Source organism: Zeus faber (genome assembly GCF_960531495.2).
Source record: "Zeus faber genome assembly, chromosome: 17".
NCBI classification, from domain to species: Eukaryota; Metazoa; Chordata; class Actinopteri; order Zeiformes; family Zeidae; genus Zeus; species Zeus faber.
Window position 1 is genome coordinate 11,295,628 of NC_137204.1, and position 15,646 is coordinate 11,311,273.

Here is a 15,646-nt window from a genome sequence, read left to right on the forward strand (position 1 = left end):
CCCTGATTTTAATATTTAACTCTTGCAACTTGGCTTCACGGCTTTAATTGGAACACGCTGAGTAGGAAATGGTTTGACCGCCCAGATATGCTTTGAGGGATTCCCAAAGCAATGAAGAGGAAACCGAGTAGTTTGTATTGATAGCCATAAAAATCATTAATTGAGGATGAGATGAGAACGTTGAATGCATCATCGGACAGCAACAGGGCATTAAACCTCCAGGGCGATGAAAAGCGGGGCCGGTCCAAAATTTTTATATTTACACTTAGGGGAGCATGATCCAGATGACAATGGGGTGATATTCGGAAGGGGTCACTTGAGGGACAAGGGAGCCGTCTACAAAAAAAAAGTCAATGCGGGAATATGACTTGTGTACATGTGAAAAAAAAAAAAAAAGAATTCCCGACCCTGTGAGTTATAGAATCTACAGAGATCAACAAAACCTTTATTGTTCATAAATTCGAGCGGTTTAAAGTGAGATCAAGGACACAGTTTAGATCACCGCCCAATATCAAAGGTGTGTAGGAAAGGGAGGTTTCCAAACAGCCTTTTTAAATTAATGTAGACGTTAAAAAAAATGCTAACAAACAAAATCAAATTTCGAACAAATATACATGTTTTTATTATTAACAAAAAGGATAATATACAAACATTCAGGTAAAACAATAGCGGCACATACAGATCAGATTTAAATGACACAAATACATATGACAAACATAAAGTGAAAATATGAAAGACAATTACATAGAAACAAATGCAGGGGTTCACTCACTGTATTAATGATATTAATGCATGGATGTCACAGAACTTTTTACAACAAAGATCTCTTTTACAAAGATTAAACAGAAATACTCATCTTTGGTGCAACGGCTCAGAGACAGAAAATTGCAGCTCATCTCAGTCCTGTGTCTCTGGAGAGCAAGAATGGAGCCAAAAATCTGGATGAGATCATAGACGGAGATCTACATTTTAAGAACCATATAAATCACATCACAAAATCAGCCTTCTACCATCTAAAAAACATTTCAAAATGAAGAGGCTTCTTGTCAAAAGCAGACTCTGAAAAATTAATCCATGCATTCATAACGAGTAGATTGGATTACGGTGATGGCCTATTCACCGGCCTCCTGAAATCAGCTGTGCAGCGGCTACAGTTAATCCGAAATGCGTTTGCACACGTTCTCACTGCGACAAAAAAGTTCGAACACGTCACACCTGTTCTTAGATCTCTACATTGGCTGCCTGTTAAAACTGGGATTGATTTTTAAGATTCTGCTTCTTGTATATAAAGCCATAAATGGTAGCTAGAAATGCTAATTATACACGAAACAGCAAGAACTCTAAGGTCCACAGGCAGTGGTCTTTTAACTATCCCTCGTGCCAACTCTAAAGCAGGGGAGGCTGCCTTCTGTATCTATGCCCCAATTAAATGGAACAGGCAGGGTGCCTGAGGACCTGAGAGAGGCCTCCACACTGAATACTTTTAAAAGCAGGTCAAACACCTTGCTGTTCACTACAGTCTATGACTGACGTGTGTGTGTGTGTGTGTGTGTGTGTGTGTGTGTGTGTGTGTGTGTGTGTGTGTGTGTGTGTGTGTTCTCTATGTTGTGAGATCTGTTTATTCCGCATGGACTGTTATTATGATTGCACAGACATGTTATATATCTGATTTGATTGTATTTCTTTGTAAAGCGCACTGTGTTGCCCTGGTTTGAAATGCGCTTTATAAATAAAGTGTGACTTGACTTGACTTGACATATACACACATAAACATATTCAGTCAGAGGTTTCAGGATAAAATGTTCCAACGGCTGTGTCAACGGTTCTCTGCATCGTCATTGTATCAAACGCTCCCCTTATTAGATAAAGTGTTGTGATGTAATCCGCGTGTCGGCTACATGGGTGGGAGCTCGGGTTGTTGTGGTCGGGTGGGCCATCTGGCCGGCTAGGGTATGGCAGGCCTCTCCTTTGCGCCGGGCATTGGTGGGCATGTAGGGCGGTTCTGGCGTGGTGTCGGTCTGTCAATGTGGGACCTGGCTCCGCCAGACATGCCGACCAGCATGGTGCTCAGACTTCCCTGCGGTCGTTGAGTGTCTTTGCAGCTACGGGACTCAGGGGTGGCTGTGGGGCCTTTTCTGCTGCTTGGAGGCGCTAAGATATAATTCTGACCTCGTACACCAGAACCAATCGGGACAAGTCCTGTGCAGTCACTGATGGACACACACACACACACACACACACACCTACGCACGCATGCACGCACACACACACACACACACACACACACACACACACACACACACACACACACACACACACACACACACACACACACACACACACACACACACACACACACACACACAGACACACACTCATCAAAGACACACACACACCAACAGCACCTGCTTTGAACACACCCCCGAACACCCTCCTAAAACCATCCCTTTCCTTTCCTCCCTCATTTACTGCCATAACTATGACAGGAAGAGGCCACGTGCCAAATTGCTATTCCAATTTTTCCATGTACATGTTGTTTGGTTCTATGTTTATTTGTCTCACCCGTGGTGATTCTTCCCCTCTTGGAGTAGTGATAAGTTGTTTAAAGACAAAACATGGTCAAATACCGTAGTTCTCCAAGGAGGGGGATTGGTGGCGGAGTTGTGTAACAAAAAGCTGTGCCCTTGTCATTCCACAGGTGGTCCACAGAACAAAGTTATCGCAGCAGTTCATGATGATTTAAGAATGAATAAAAAGTGGTATTGTAGGTTGAGAAGTTGATCTCCACTTGCAGACTAACTCTGTCCTAAATGTAATGGCATACAAATACTCTGCGTGATATGCCCAGCATGATGACAGGCACAGGTAAAAAGAAAAAATAAATGTTCAAACAAATTCTTATTGTTTATTTGTGGTCATTAACGACGAATTCATTAGGTAATTAATTTAAACCCGAGCATATTTTTGTGTGGTGGCCATTTTTGGATGAAATTTCCCATCCTGCCCCCCCCCCGTCTTAAGTAATGCTTGCGTAATGGCTGATAAAAAATAAGGCTTTTGTGCCTGAGGTGGGGAAAATACGTTTTGTGTGACGTTTAACATGTTTATTGATGAAATGTGAAAGACATGTGAGGGAAAAATGATTACGATCAACTATTTTGAATGAGGACAAAGGCCTCTGGCTCCGAAAGGGGGTTTGAAAACATTTGTCTGTCTTCCCAGGAACCCCCCAGAGTTCATGTAAAGAGAAATGTTTTGCTCCTACAATGTCAATTCTAATATGAAAGAATCAGATCACTTGGCCTGTTTACCTTCTATAGAGGTGAGGGACACTCCTGGGGAACTGCATTGTCATGCAACCCCCATTCGGCCAGGTCAAGGTTGCAAGTACCTGTTATTTACATTCTAGGAAGGGGGGGCACCCAGGAAGACAGTTCGGGGGGAGGCAGACTCGTCGGAGACCTCTGACCCAAACCACGCCCTGTTTCTACTGTATAAAGCCTCCTGTCTTTCTCTGTGATGTCAGATTGATCCCAGCGCTGCTTTGGAGCAGTGCGGAATCTTTCTCTTCATTCTGCAGAATAAATCATCTTGGACACTCTCAGTTTTGTCTTCTTGTAGCGGGCGGATTAACCTCACCGATCATTGCGGAGGAATTTCCTTAACCGACCAAATACATATTTTTTTTTTTTATTAAATATTCTGAAAATATGCACATCATTTCTTTTCAAACGAGTGGTGTAGTCCAGTTTACTCGAACACGTGTCTAAATAATAATAATAATAATAATAATAATAATAATAATAAAAAAACAATGAGCCGCTAGATCGCTCGGGTGAAGTTCCACGCCCGACCTGTGGGGGGCAGCGGCGAACCGATATGCGATAATCCGGAAGTAGTAGAAGCAGCGGCAGTGACAGTGGCGCTGGAGGGAGGAGAGCGGCGCTGGCGAGACTTGGAATCGAAACTTAGTCAACATGGGATAAAAGCGACAACTAGTTTCGTTTCCCCGATGTGTTGATCGCGAAATTCCCCGGCTTACAACGGGCTCGTTTCGCTGACCGCCCCCCAAGTGCCACCGAGTGGGTACAAATAACAGTTTGACCCGCTTAGTGTCGCGCTAGCTTGCCTGGTTCTTAGGGTTAACTTGTTGGGAATGGCTGAAGCCGAACATTTTAAGCAGTTGTTTTAACACAAAGGAAATGTCTCGGAAAAACAAGAAAACCGGCGTCCCGGACAGGTGAGCGTGCTGACTGACTATTTATCTTCTATTTAAAGTTCAACGGCGGCCGTGGTTGACTGTTTGTGGGTGCCCCCCACCCCCTATATACCCCCACCCCCAGATGGCTGGACTACCGCGCTGTGGGGGAGAGGATTCCTGGGACTCGCTTCATAGCCTTCAAAGTGCCTTTAAAACAGGTCATTGTCTAGTAGCTTGTTCATTTGAATGTAAAAATGTAATTCACACTTGCCAATGCCATTCTCATCAGTATTCGCGTGGTCAGTGTGCAGTGGATAGAACGCCACTTATTTGTTTGTTTTTGCCTATAGTCAAGATTCAAGATTTTTTATTTGTCACATATACATACTTTCATACATATATGCAGTGAAATGTAATGTAGTGTAGTCTGTATCTGTAATATATAGATATTGGCTTTATTTAAAAAAAAAATTATACCTATAGTCATTGTATAGTAATTACAATAACATACATTTATTTATATTTACAGTCACATGATTTGTATAGTATTCTAAATCCCTTTTAAAGACACAAAGCCAATCGGTGATGGTGATTTTTAGGTTGGTGTCGATGTCCATGATGGAATATGCATTCTTTTAGAAGCTGTTTTGTCGCACAAGTCGTAACAAAATGCACTTTCTTTAAAAGTATTAAGTATGTCTTTTCCAGTCTTTGAACTGCAACCTCCCCTCTTCCGATGTCTTCGGACCCTGGGAGTTACTTGACGCTCTGGGAAAAGAAAAGCAAGAGCTTGGCCTGATCATAGACCTTACCTTCACAACACGATACTACAAATTAGAGGTAGCGTTCGGTCAGTCTGCATGATGTATTGAGTTTTATGTACGTACATTACAATAAGTCAATATTGCAATACTTGAGATTAAGACCCACTCACTTTTAAAACATGCTTTCAAGTAAGAGGTGTACTTTTTTAGGGGGTAATATGGAATCATACCGCTACTGCAAAGTGCAAAAAGCATATAACTCTCTTTGTTCAGTGGTAACTCAAGGTTAACAAACTTTTCATATAATTTGCATAATTGTAATTTTAAATTGGGCCAACTTTTGGGATATTGCGGGTGGCTTTGGGCAGGCTTTGCGCTGAAAATGTTTTGCATAACCTGGCAACCCTGACCACAAGTGATTTATGGTCAACAAGTGCAATAGTACATATAAACCACATGGATAATTTCATTAGGAATGCGGCTATTAATTGGATATATTGGATGTGTAATTATTGTAACACTTTGTTATTCTGCCTGATTTGCATGATTGGAATTAGCATAACACGAAACTATTGAGATAGTTCTTGAGGGGAAATACATTGAAATATGGATAATATTTAATATAGCCATCTGATCAAAATTACATTGTGATATCACTTAAAGCCATATCTTTTAACCCTCCTCTCTGTGTAGGACATCCCTAACTCGCTGCTGTGTGTGAAGATCTTGACTGCTGGCCATAATATTCCCAGCGACGCGACAATTCTGAGTTTCAAGCGAGCTGTTCGCAAGTTCCTTCGAGACAACACGGACAATGGCAAGCTCAACAGCACTGATTTAACATCCTAATGACGGAGGTTAACTACTGATATTAATACTTATATTAAATGTATAACTTCTAGTGTTATTACTAATGTAATCTTGCACAGCCCAAAATGTGAGTCAAATGAATAATAGTAACAATATTTATTTATAATTCAATATTCATTCTCCTGGCGAGTGTGCCTAACGTAAATTGCCGGTGTTCCCACTATTCCATGGGTCTTCAACCTTTTTGAGGCCAAGGATCCCTTGGTGGATAGAGAAACAGCAGGGACCGCCTATATATTTTTTTATTATAAGATTTTGTGTTGAATTTTAAACCTAGCCTATAAAACATATTTATAATGTCTTGTTAAGCTATTTTGTCAGTTATGATGCTTACAGTTCCTGTGTTTTTATTTTAGTTTTCGATTTATTTCTGTTAGTTTAGTTTCAGTAGTGGAATTTTTTTTTTTTTTTAAGTTTTAAAAAATATAATAAAGGTTTCACCAATCTGACATAGGGTTTGAAATGCCGTTTAGGCTTTTTATTATAATCTAGTCCAGGATTGACTACTATACATACAGTATTTTTTTTTTTTTTTTATCCAGACCCAGTCTTAAATGGCCTTTTCTCTGTTTTCATGAATCTGTAATTATCTCTTCTATATCAATACATAATACAAACCAAATAAAAATTCAGCCATGTTCCAGGTATCTCTGTCAGAGACCCAGTACGTTACTGAAAATTCAAGTTTTCAAATGTAAGTCAAACATCTGAGGTTTTGGAACGCACCATAACGTCGCAAGCTGAATTGGCTTGTTTTCAGTTGATTACGCAAATGAAAAAACACTGCTGTTCTAGTGTTAATGGTTGGTCAATATCATTTTTTGGTTTAAAATATATTTTTTTATTTTTCACAAAAATAATTGACACAAAATAAATGTTGCAGACCCCTACACTATTCTATACACTTATTGTAATGCGTGAAAGTGATATTCCTAAATATATTCTCTGTGCCATTACAGATAAGCTGATTGGAGTCCATTGCACCCATGGTCTTAATCGCACGGGCTATCTCGTCTGTAGGTAAGTTATAGAATGTGAATGTTGTTTCAACCATTATTTATTCCATAGGTTGCTTAGAGACTGACTTGTACCGTGGGCTCACAGGTATCTTATAGATGTGGATGGGATGGATCCCAAAAGGGCAATAGGGCGTGAGTACTGTTGATACAAGCTCCTCTTCTATTGTCTTTCAGTGTGTATAAATGTGTTTGCCAGCTTTTTGTTTATCCGTGCTTGAAATTGTCTACGTTTCTAGTGTTCAACGCCTCGAGGGGTCATACCATAGAGAGAGAGAACTATCTGAAAGATCTGCAGTTTGGACATAAGAGAAGGCAAGGCCTATCACTGATTCTTGAATATCTAATAATGGATAGTGGTGAAGAATCAGAATAAAGTAGTATGCCGTATCTCTTGTGGTTGCTTTAATTTGTAATTCTCACTGCATGTCTTTGATTTGTTTTGATTGATCGCACTTCGGAATTAATCTTTTTCAGCAACAACGGCATGGAGGAGCCTGAACAGGAGCCGGTGAGAGGCTCCGCGGTACGTCGGCCGCATTCTAGTCATTTTGGGCGTGACCTCAGAGAAGAGGGACAACACCACCGACACGACCACCATTCTCGTGGGTAGGGGCTTTTCAAATTTTTCTAGCTGAATTTATCCGGTGGTACAGAACAATTAAACGCCTATGCTCAAACAGCTGTCGTTAAGGGGTGGTTTCTCAGATACAGATTAGGCCTACTCTTAAACTAAATCACACATTTAATCTGGACTAACTGACATGGCCCTTCTCAGTCCTGGTTTAAAGTAGTCTTCAACTTGCCCTAGTCTTGGTTAAAATAAAAATAAAAATATTTTCCTGAAGGAAGGTTAGCGTCAATCTAGGTCTATGTGATGTCTTTAATTAAACCTGGGTTTATCTTTTGATCAATGGATGTGGGCCTTCAAGTCGACCTCGACAACAGAGAACATGAATTATCTGGACTAAGACCAGCACAAAGACCAGACAGAAGGAGCTGACTAGTCCTTAACTTAGTCTAGGACTTCCGAGTCTAGAACTCATTCATCTTAAATGAAACAAGACATTTTTAAATTCTGGATACATTTAAAAAGGATTAGTTTAGTCGTGATTTAGATCAAACCCCGTCTGCGAAACCACCCTATAGAGTTTTTAAAGTTGGTATCTTTAAAAAAATAAATAAAAATCCTTTGATGTGATGTCTCATGCCTCCCTTTCCCCCCCTGTAGACCTGTCCTTCAGAGAGAATTGAGCCACATGTCTAATTATTGGGATCCCCGAGCTGGCCACCATTCTGCTTACTTACGCCCCAACCCTCCTCCTATGCCTCGTGCAAGCCACTCCCAATACCAGTGGAACCAGCCCCACCCCAGCACCCAGTGGACGAGGCCCTTCTCCTCGGAGCCGACCAGGTACAGATACCCTGCTCCAGAGTGTCGCTCCTACAGAGAAAGGAGCAGCCATTATGCCTCTGCTCCCCCGGACGCAGGCCTGTCCCGCTACTCTTCAAATGAATTTTGGACCGGAGAGCCAAGTGGCCGTAAATCCTCAGAGAAACGGACAGGTCAGAAGGGACAAACGCAGAGACGGAACAGGGATGAATATCGAGATGACTACTAATATCCTGTTTAGTTGTAATCATTTCGAAGAAAGGGGTGATTTACCGGGATAGTTTAACTATCAACTGTCATCCACTTAATTTTTTATTCATCAACTGCTCATATTCCACTCAAAATGTATTGACATTTAAATGTATTGATTTTATATTTTACTTGCCACGCAAGTTTTAAGAGTACCGATTATTTCTCCTTAAGCATAAGTAACCGTGCCCCCAAAATGCCTCTCAGATGTTTATTTTATCAAAAAAAAAAAAGGAGCATATTTTATTAACTTCAGTTTCTTATTCACACTGCATAAGGAACGCAAAGTGAATCAGTTTAGAAGGAACCACATCGTGAAGGGGCACAAAAAACCCTGTTCAGATAGTTAATGTTGTATATATTAGCTATCTGAAGAGTGAGAAATTTGACACCAGTTTTGTGTTGGGATAGAGGATAGAGTAATGTTTTTGAACTGCTGTGCTGTGAGAATAAATAACTGTTGAAATGAGCTCTTGTGTTGCAAGATCAAAATTGCAAGGCTGTATCTATTCCTCAGTTCCAGTCAGAATTCCACCTGTGTGTTAATCAGGACAACATCAAGTTTAACTGTTAGTCTGCCAGAATAATACACAGGTCTATATGTTTGTGGTGTTTGTAGTGGTTAACGGGATAGTGGTTGTGCTGTGGGGTTATTCCATTGTAAAGTGTACTGTCACAGAAAAACCACTGTGGAAAAACACAAGTATAGATTTAACCGTATTTCATAGTTAACATAGTTAAATTTTCACAATATGTTTTTTTTTCTTAATCGGAATTACTTGTTTTAAGGAAAATAAGACATTGAGTCTCTTTTTATGCTAAATTGACCCCAAGTGCCTGTAAACTTGACGGTGGTCAGGTTTGCTATTGCAGCCACGTGTTGTACTGATCTCCAATTGAAATCAGATGGAATAAAAATGCTTTGGCTTTTGAAATAGGCTTGCCTTTTTTGTTAAATTTGAATCAATCTTTATCAGTGTGCATTCCTTCATGGCCATACCATTGCTGATTTACATTGTCAACGGCGAAGCTTTGGTGCGCTGTTGCATTGAAATAATGATAAATTGGTATTTAGTGACCTAATGTGTGCCAAGAAAACGTCCCCAAATCATTTTACACCAGCGCCAACCTTTGATGTTAACGCAAGCCAGGATGGATCCACGGATTAAGGTTTTTTTCTTTTCTTTTTTTTTTTTCCGATTCTGACCCTACCATACCACTGGATGCAGTCTGTATCCACATCTCGACCTTTCTGTCAGCTGTAGGTCTTGGAAATCCCAATGACAGCAGCTGTTTCTGAGACACGAGAAGCAGCATGTCTGCCTCGCACTGTAAAAAAAAAAAATGTACATATACATTCAAAGTGATGCCTTCAGAACAGCTGCCATTCCTGAACTGTGTTGAATAACGCTTTTAGCAAGGTGTTTAGCACGGAGAAGAGATTTTAGCAAGCTGTCATAAAAAATTGCTACCCACATAAGCTTCCCATGTCAACACCGTTAGTCTGCGCTACCTCACAGCTCAGAAAGCTCTGTGAAAGCTGCCAACTGATCAGTGTATGTATATACGCTGATCAGTATTTACACCGATCAGGCACAACATTAAAGCCACCTGCCTAATATTGTTAAGTTCCCCCTTTTGACGCCAAAACAGCTCTGACCTACCTAAACAATGTTGATAAACCACCTACCACCTACCTAAACAATGTTTAGGTAGGTGGTATATGTCAAAGTAACAACCACATAAATGTCAGGACCCAAGGTTTCCCAGCAGAACATTGCCCAAGCATCACGCTGCCTCCACCAGCTTGCCTTCCCATATTGCATACTGGTGCCATCTCTTCCCCAAGTGAACTACACACACGCACCCGGTTATCAACATGGTGTAAAAGAAAATGTGATTCATCAGACCAGGCCATCTTCTTCCATTGCTCAATGGTCCAGTTCTCGGATGCCCATTGTAGGTTCTTTCGGCGGTGGACAGGGGTCAACATGAGCACTCTGAGTGGTCTGTGGCATTGGAGCAAGCGGCGATGCACTGTGTGTTCTGACACCTTTCTATCATAGCAGCATTCACTTTTTCAGTAGTTTGTGCTACAGTAGTTCTTCTGTAGGATTGGACCAAACCGTCTCGACTCCACTGCCCAGGCGCATCAATGAGCCCCTGGGTGCCTATGACCCTGTCACCGGTTGACAGGTTGTCCTTCCATGGACCACTTTTGGTAGGTACTAACCACTGCATACCAGGAGCACCCCACAAGACCTGCCGTTTTGGAGATGCCCTCACCCTGTCGTCCAGCCATCACTATTTATCCCTTGTCAAAGTCTCTCAGATCCTTACGCTTGTCCATTTGTCTGGCTTCCAACACATCAACTTCAAGAACTGACTGTTCACTTGCTGCCAAATATATCCCACCACTTGACAGGTGCCACTGGAACAAAATGATCAATATTATTCGTTCACCTGTCTGTGGTTTTAATGTTGTGGCTTATTGTTTTGTATATAGCACAAAAAAAAAAGAAATGTTTTGTCAAGCCTCCCACTATTGATGTGGAAAGCTTCTGCCACCTTCAATGGCCTAGAGATTGAGGATATTAATTTCAAATAACTGAAGGGGGTCTTCAATACCATTGTAAACACTTATTATTATTATTATGATTATTTATTTTATTTTATTTTTGGTATCTATTGTTGCAGTCATAACCTCAAAGCATGTTTGACCACATAGGGTCCTGGAACGTGTACTCACTTGTGAGTTTTTGACTAAATCTCTGTAACCACTGGCACTTATGGCACGACTTTATATATATATATATATATATATATATATATATATATATATATATATATATTACATCTAGAGTGTGCATACTTCTTTTATTTGACTACTACTGCTCGAATGTTTAAATAATATTCAAAAACATAACACATATGTGTTATGTTATGTGTATAATATTGGTTGAAACTTGTTGATATCCAATAAAATTGGCATTTTATTTTGATATTAATGAGAAAAGTAATAATGGTTATTCGAAGAGTCGATATAATAAGTCTCTCATTATATTGTTCTTCTTTTATTGCACTTTTTGCATTCCTTACATTCTCATTTTAGTTTTTTTGTAAAGCTTTTTGTGTTGTAAAAATTATGCGGTACAAATAAAGTTATTCTGTTATTATATAATGCTAGTATTAGGTAATGTTATCTATTATCGTTATAACGTTATTATATAATGCTATTATTATGTAATGTTATCTATTATTATTATTATTATTATTATTATTATTATGATGATAAATAACACTTTGGACATGGCAACAGGTGCCGTGTCTAATGAGCATGCGCAGAGCAGTCACGACTCACCAGACGCCGCTGCGGCAGCCGCAGATGTAAACATGGCGATGAAGGCGCTCCGGGGGATGGTGAACGGAGCCATGAACGAGCTCACCTCGGCCGTCAGCGGCACCAAGCAGGCTGCCGCCCGGGAGCACGTCATGGCCGTGAGCCGCGACTACAGCTCGCAGCCTCGCCTCAGTGAGTTGGGGGACGGGAGATGCGCAGCATGCAGCGCAGATCTGGTCCCATCCGAGCGCTTGTAGTCTGAATGGCTGCGTTCACATTCGTAATCCTCATCAACTAATAATAATAATAATACACGCTCCGTCAGCTCGGATCATCAATTTAAAGTGATGGTCTTTTCCACCCCCCTCCAGCTTATAAAACAGTGTCCGGAGTCAATGGACCTCTGGTCATTTTGGACCAAGTTAAGGTAAGACAGGCTTATTCACAACTGCTCCTGATTGATTATTATTGACCAAGTTGAAAAGGCTCCCTTTCTAACCCATGGGCTCCGTCTGGTGAAGTAGCCTTGACTATGACAGGGCTATTGAACTGGGATGGCAAGTGGGCCAAATAGGAAAATCACTGGGGGTTCATGGGCCACACAGAATACTTTCAGTGCGTGGCTGCAAATACAGGCGCTCCTCACTTAACGACCGACCTGTTCAACGACAGTTCGGACTTACGACCAGCCCTCTGTGCAGTCTGTAGTGTGCGCTACCGCGGCGTGCGCGCTGCGTGCGCGGCGTCTCAGCGTCAAGCATCTCATCGCGTTTCACCCTTTATATACTATATACACTATATATACAGTATATTATATATAGTATATACACGAGTGTTTATAGTATGTATATGTATGTGACGAATAAACCTCTTGAATCTACACTATATGTACGATATACCCTATATACACTATATATACTATATACATTATATACACTATATACATCTTATCGCGCATCACCGTTCTCAGTGTCGTTCCCTCAGTCTGTCAGTATTCACTACACTAGCGTTCACAATGGCCACGCCCCCTTACCGTGAAATAACACGGGTCCTCGCTTATCGACCAATTCACTGTACGACCTGGTTCTCGGAACGGAACTGGGTTGTTAAGTGAGGAGTACCTTTAACTCTAGTTAAAGTAATGTCAATAGATATATTTCGACATATGGAATACACTAGACACATGCATCCCCTTTCTTTCACTGTAATTGTATCTTTTCTAATCAATTCCAGAGAGCAGCCAGTCCATACAAAAAGCAGGACGATTATGGTTACAAGGCTTGATACAGAAAAAAAAAAACAAGGAGACATGAGGTGTTTTTTTCCATATCGTCCATATCGACAAAGAAATCCACAAGAAAAAAGGTTAATATAGTAAAACAGTATCCATCACACTAACAGTGGGTAGGCCTGTTTATAAAGTCCTCAGCAACACTTCCAAGCATGCATAAGGTGTTTTTAACACTGGTCCATATCTATACAATTAAATGCTAAGTAGAAGATGATCCGAGCCCTCAGGAAAATTGGCAGAAAACCAGCCGTGACTTACATTTAGTTCTTGTTCATGTTGTATTCTTTCATCACGGCAAAACATTTGTTGCACAATACACACACCAGTTTATGTGATTCTGGGCTAATTTTCAGGAAGGGGTCGAGAAGGAGAGTCGAAAGTACACGGAGCAGCAGCCAGAAACAAAACCTACCTATTTTACTTTTCCTCTCTAGGTTTTGAATACATTTTTTTTTTTTTTTTGCTTACTCACTTTTTTACTCACTTCTCGTGGGTTTTTTTTGTGACAAAACGTGATTTGGAGACCCGACACACTCGTCGGGGGTTCCTCCTGGTGAAAGATCTTGTTATGTGTGACCCCCAGACTTTAAGATTCCCGATCGCAAGACAGAAAGTTGTGTAGTGTGAGCAGTACAGCGATCTGACGACTTTGAAAGTTGTTGTAGTGTGTCCATGGCATTAGCTGACATGAGTTTCTCTGTGGCCCGCCGTGCACTGAGCTTGACTGAGCGAATCAGGTGCGGAGCGGGTCATGTCTGCGCGTCCTGTAGCAGCCAATCTGCAGCGAGCGATCTGATGCTGTGTTCAATGGGAAATTGGAAAAGGGTTACTTGGGTGCAAGCGAACTGATGCTGCGTTCAATGGGAACTCGGAAAAATAATTGGGCGCAGGCAAACCTCTGTTGGGCTATAAAACATTTAAGAGGGCTGTAACCGGCCCACGGGCCTGTAGTTGAATGGGCCTGTACTATGGGGATGCTCTTGCAAATCTCTGGAACACAGATATTGTCAATCAATCAATCAATCAACCATTCAATCAACCAATTATCATTCAATCATTGCTGTCCTCCTGTAACCAACCAGTTTCCAAGGTATGCCGAGATCGTACACCTCACTTTGCCAGATGGCACCAAAAGGAGTGGGCAGGTGCTGGAAGTCAATGGCTCCAAGGCTGTAGTGCAGGTACACTCTATGCGTGCGTGCGTGCGTGCGTGCGTACCTGTGTGCGTACCTGTGTGCCTGCGTGTGTGCGTGCGTGCGTGTGTGCGTACCTGTGTGCGTACCTGTGTGCCTGCGTGTGTGCGTGCGTGCGTGTGCGCTCGCGAGTGCTGGCTTTTTTTGTGTTTATTTGGCCATTATTATTATTATTAATGATATTATTATTATTATATTATTTTTTTATTTCATTTTATTTTAAAATTCATATTTATTTTATGATTGTATTATTTTATTTCTCTTGTTGTTTTTTTAGGTGTTTGAAGGTACCGCCGGCATAGACGCCAAGAAGACCAGCTGTGAATTTACCGGAGACATCTTGCGGACGCCCGTCTCTGAGGACATGCTCGGTAGGCCAAGGCCAAACAGGACACCGAGGCTGATAATAATTGGATGAAAGTTCTCTTGTCATATCTCAAAATTGCAATGTTGCATCAGAGTATGTTTGTGTTGGCAGGCCGCGTTTTCAACGGATCCGGCAAGCCTATCGATAGAGGTCCCGCTGTTCTGGCAGAAGACTTCTTGGACATAATGGGTAAATTCCTGTTGTTTAAAAGTATATTATTTCTTCCCGAACGTAGCTGATTTAAAAAAATAAAAACAGCACCACGTATAACTATGTTGCCCACTAAAATTGGTCTTTGTGTTGTATTCATAAGTGTTGTATTCAAATAAGCCCGAACCCTAAAGCTTACTTCACACTGAATCCGTAATCGCATCCGACGGTCGGATCATCCCTCCTTGTGGCCACCGGATGAACTGCGTCTGGGTTTTGCTTTGCAAAGCATGTCGGGGAAAACGGGAGAGCTTGTTTTTTGCCAGTACAACAGCGACATTTACTATTTTGCTGTCCATGAACGAGAGTTTAAAACTTCCTTTATATAGTGTTTGCAAAATGGGGACAATCATAAAAAATCACTTGCATCAAAATAGATTTCTTGATAGTGGATATGGTGACCTCCAAGATTAACGTTGATAACATGATTATTTTATATATGTGACTTATTTACTAAATACGTGACGTCGGCTTAACTCTGCTCCTTCCTCCTAATATTTCTTCATAACTAGTAACTGGCATCACACACACACACACACACACACACACACACACACACACACACACACACACACACACACACACACACACACACACACAAACATTAGGCGTATAGTGCAGACCTGCCAACCTGCATGCATTTTTTGTATCAACAATGCAATTCTTAGTCAAAATTGTTTCAGCTGGTACAAAATGCCAGCTGAAAACTACATGAAACATAAACTACATCCCTCAGATTGGACCAGATGCTT

At 41.2% G+C, this 15,646-nt stretch overlaps 2 protein-coding genes across 3 annotated transcripts in view; both read left to right on the top strand.

Moving 5' to 3' along the window:
• Positions 1–3,932: 3,932 nt before the first annotated feature.
• dusp11 (dual specificity phosphatase 11 (RNA/RNP complex 1-interacting)) lies at positions 3,933–9,422 on the top strand. 2 transcript variants are annotated; one of them, XM_080017533.1, is made up of 9 exons: positions 3,933–4,240; positions 4,344–4,419; positions 4,910–5,041; positions 5,659–5,782; positions 6,795–6,855; positions 6,940–6,986; positions 7,091–7,166; positions 7,329–7,460; positions 8,083–9,422. In XM_080017533.1, exons 1-9 carry the CDS (start codon positions 4,203–4,205, stop codon positions 8,471–8,473), a joined length of 1,077 nt encoding a protein of 358 aa, XP_079873659.1. In that variant the 5' UTR covers positions 3,933–4,202; the 3' UTR covers positions 8,474–9,422. The 2 variants fall into 2 exon arrangements, with proteins under 2 accessions (XP_079873659.1, XP_079873660.1); XM_080017534.1 differs by having other exon boundaries at positions 7,329–7,456; positions 8,083–8,236.
• Positions 9,423–11,862: 2,440 nt separating this feature from the next.
• atp6v1b2 (ATPase H+ transporting V1 subunit B2) overlaps positions 11,863–15,646 on the top strand; it is a gene marked incomplete at its 3' end in the record, with an annotated part of 11,185 nt that continues 7,401 nt past the window's right edge. Inside the window, exons 1-5 of the mRNA XM_080018379.1 lie at positions 11,863–12,025; positions 12,205–12,260; positions 14,207–14,305; positions 14,595–14,688; positions 14,796–14,873. Of these exons, the coding sequence (XP_079874505.1) occupies positions 11,887–12,025; positions 12,205–12,260; positions 14,207–14,305; positions 14,595–14,688; positions 14,796–14,873 (466 nt within the window). The 5' untranslated portion in view covers positions 11,863–11,886. The remainder of the gene's footprint in view (positions 12,026–12,204; positions 12,261–14,206; positions 14,306–14,594; positions 14,689–14,795; positions 14,874–15,646) is intronic.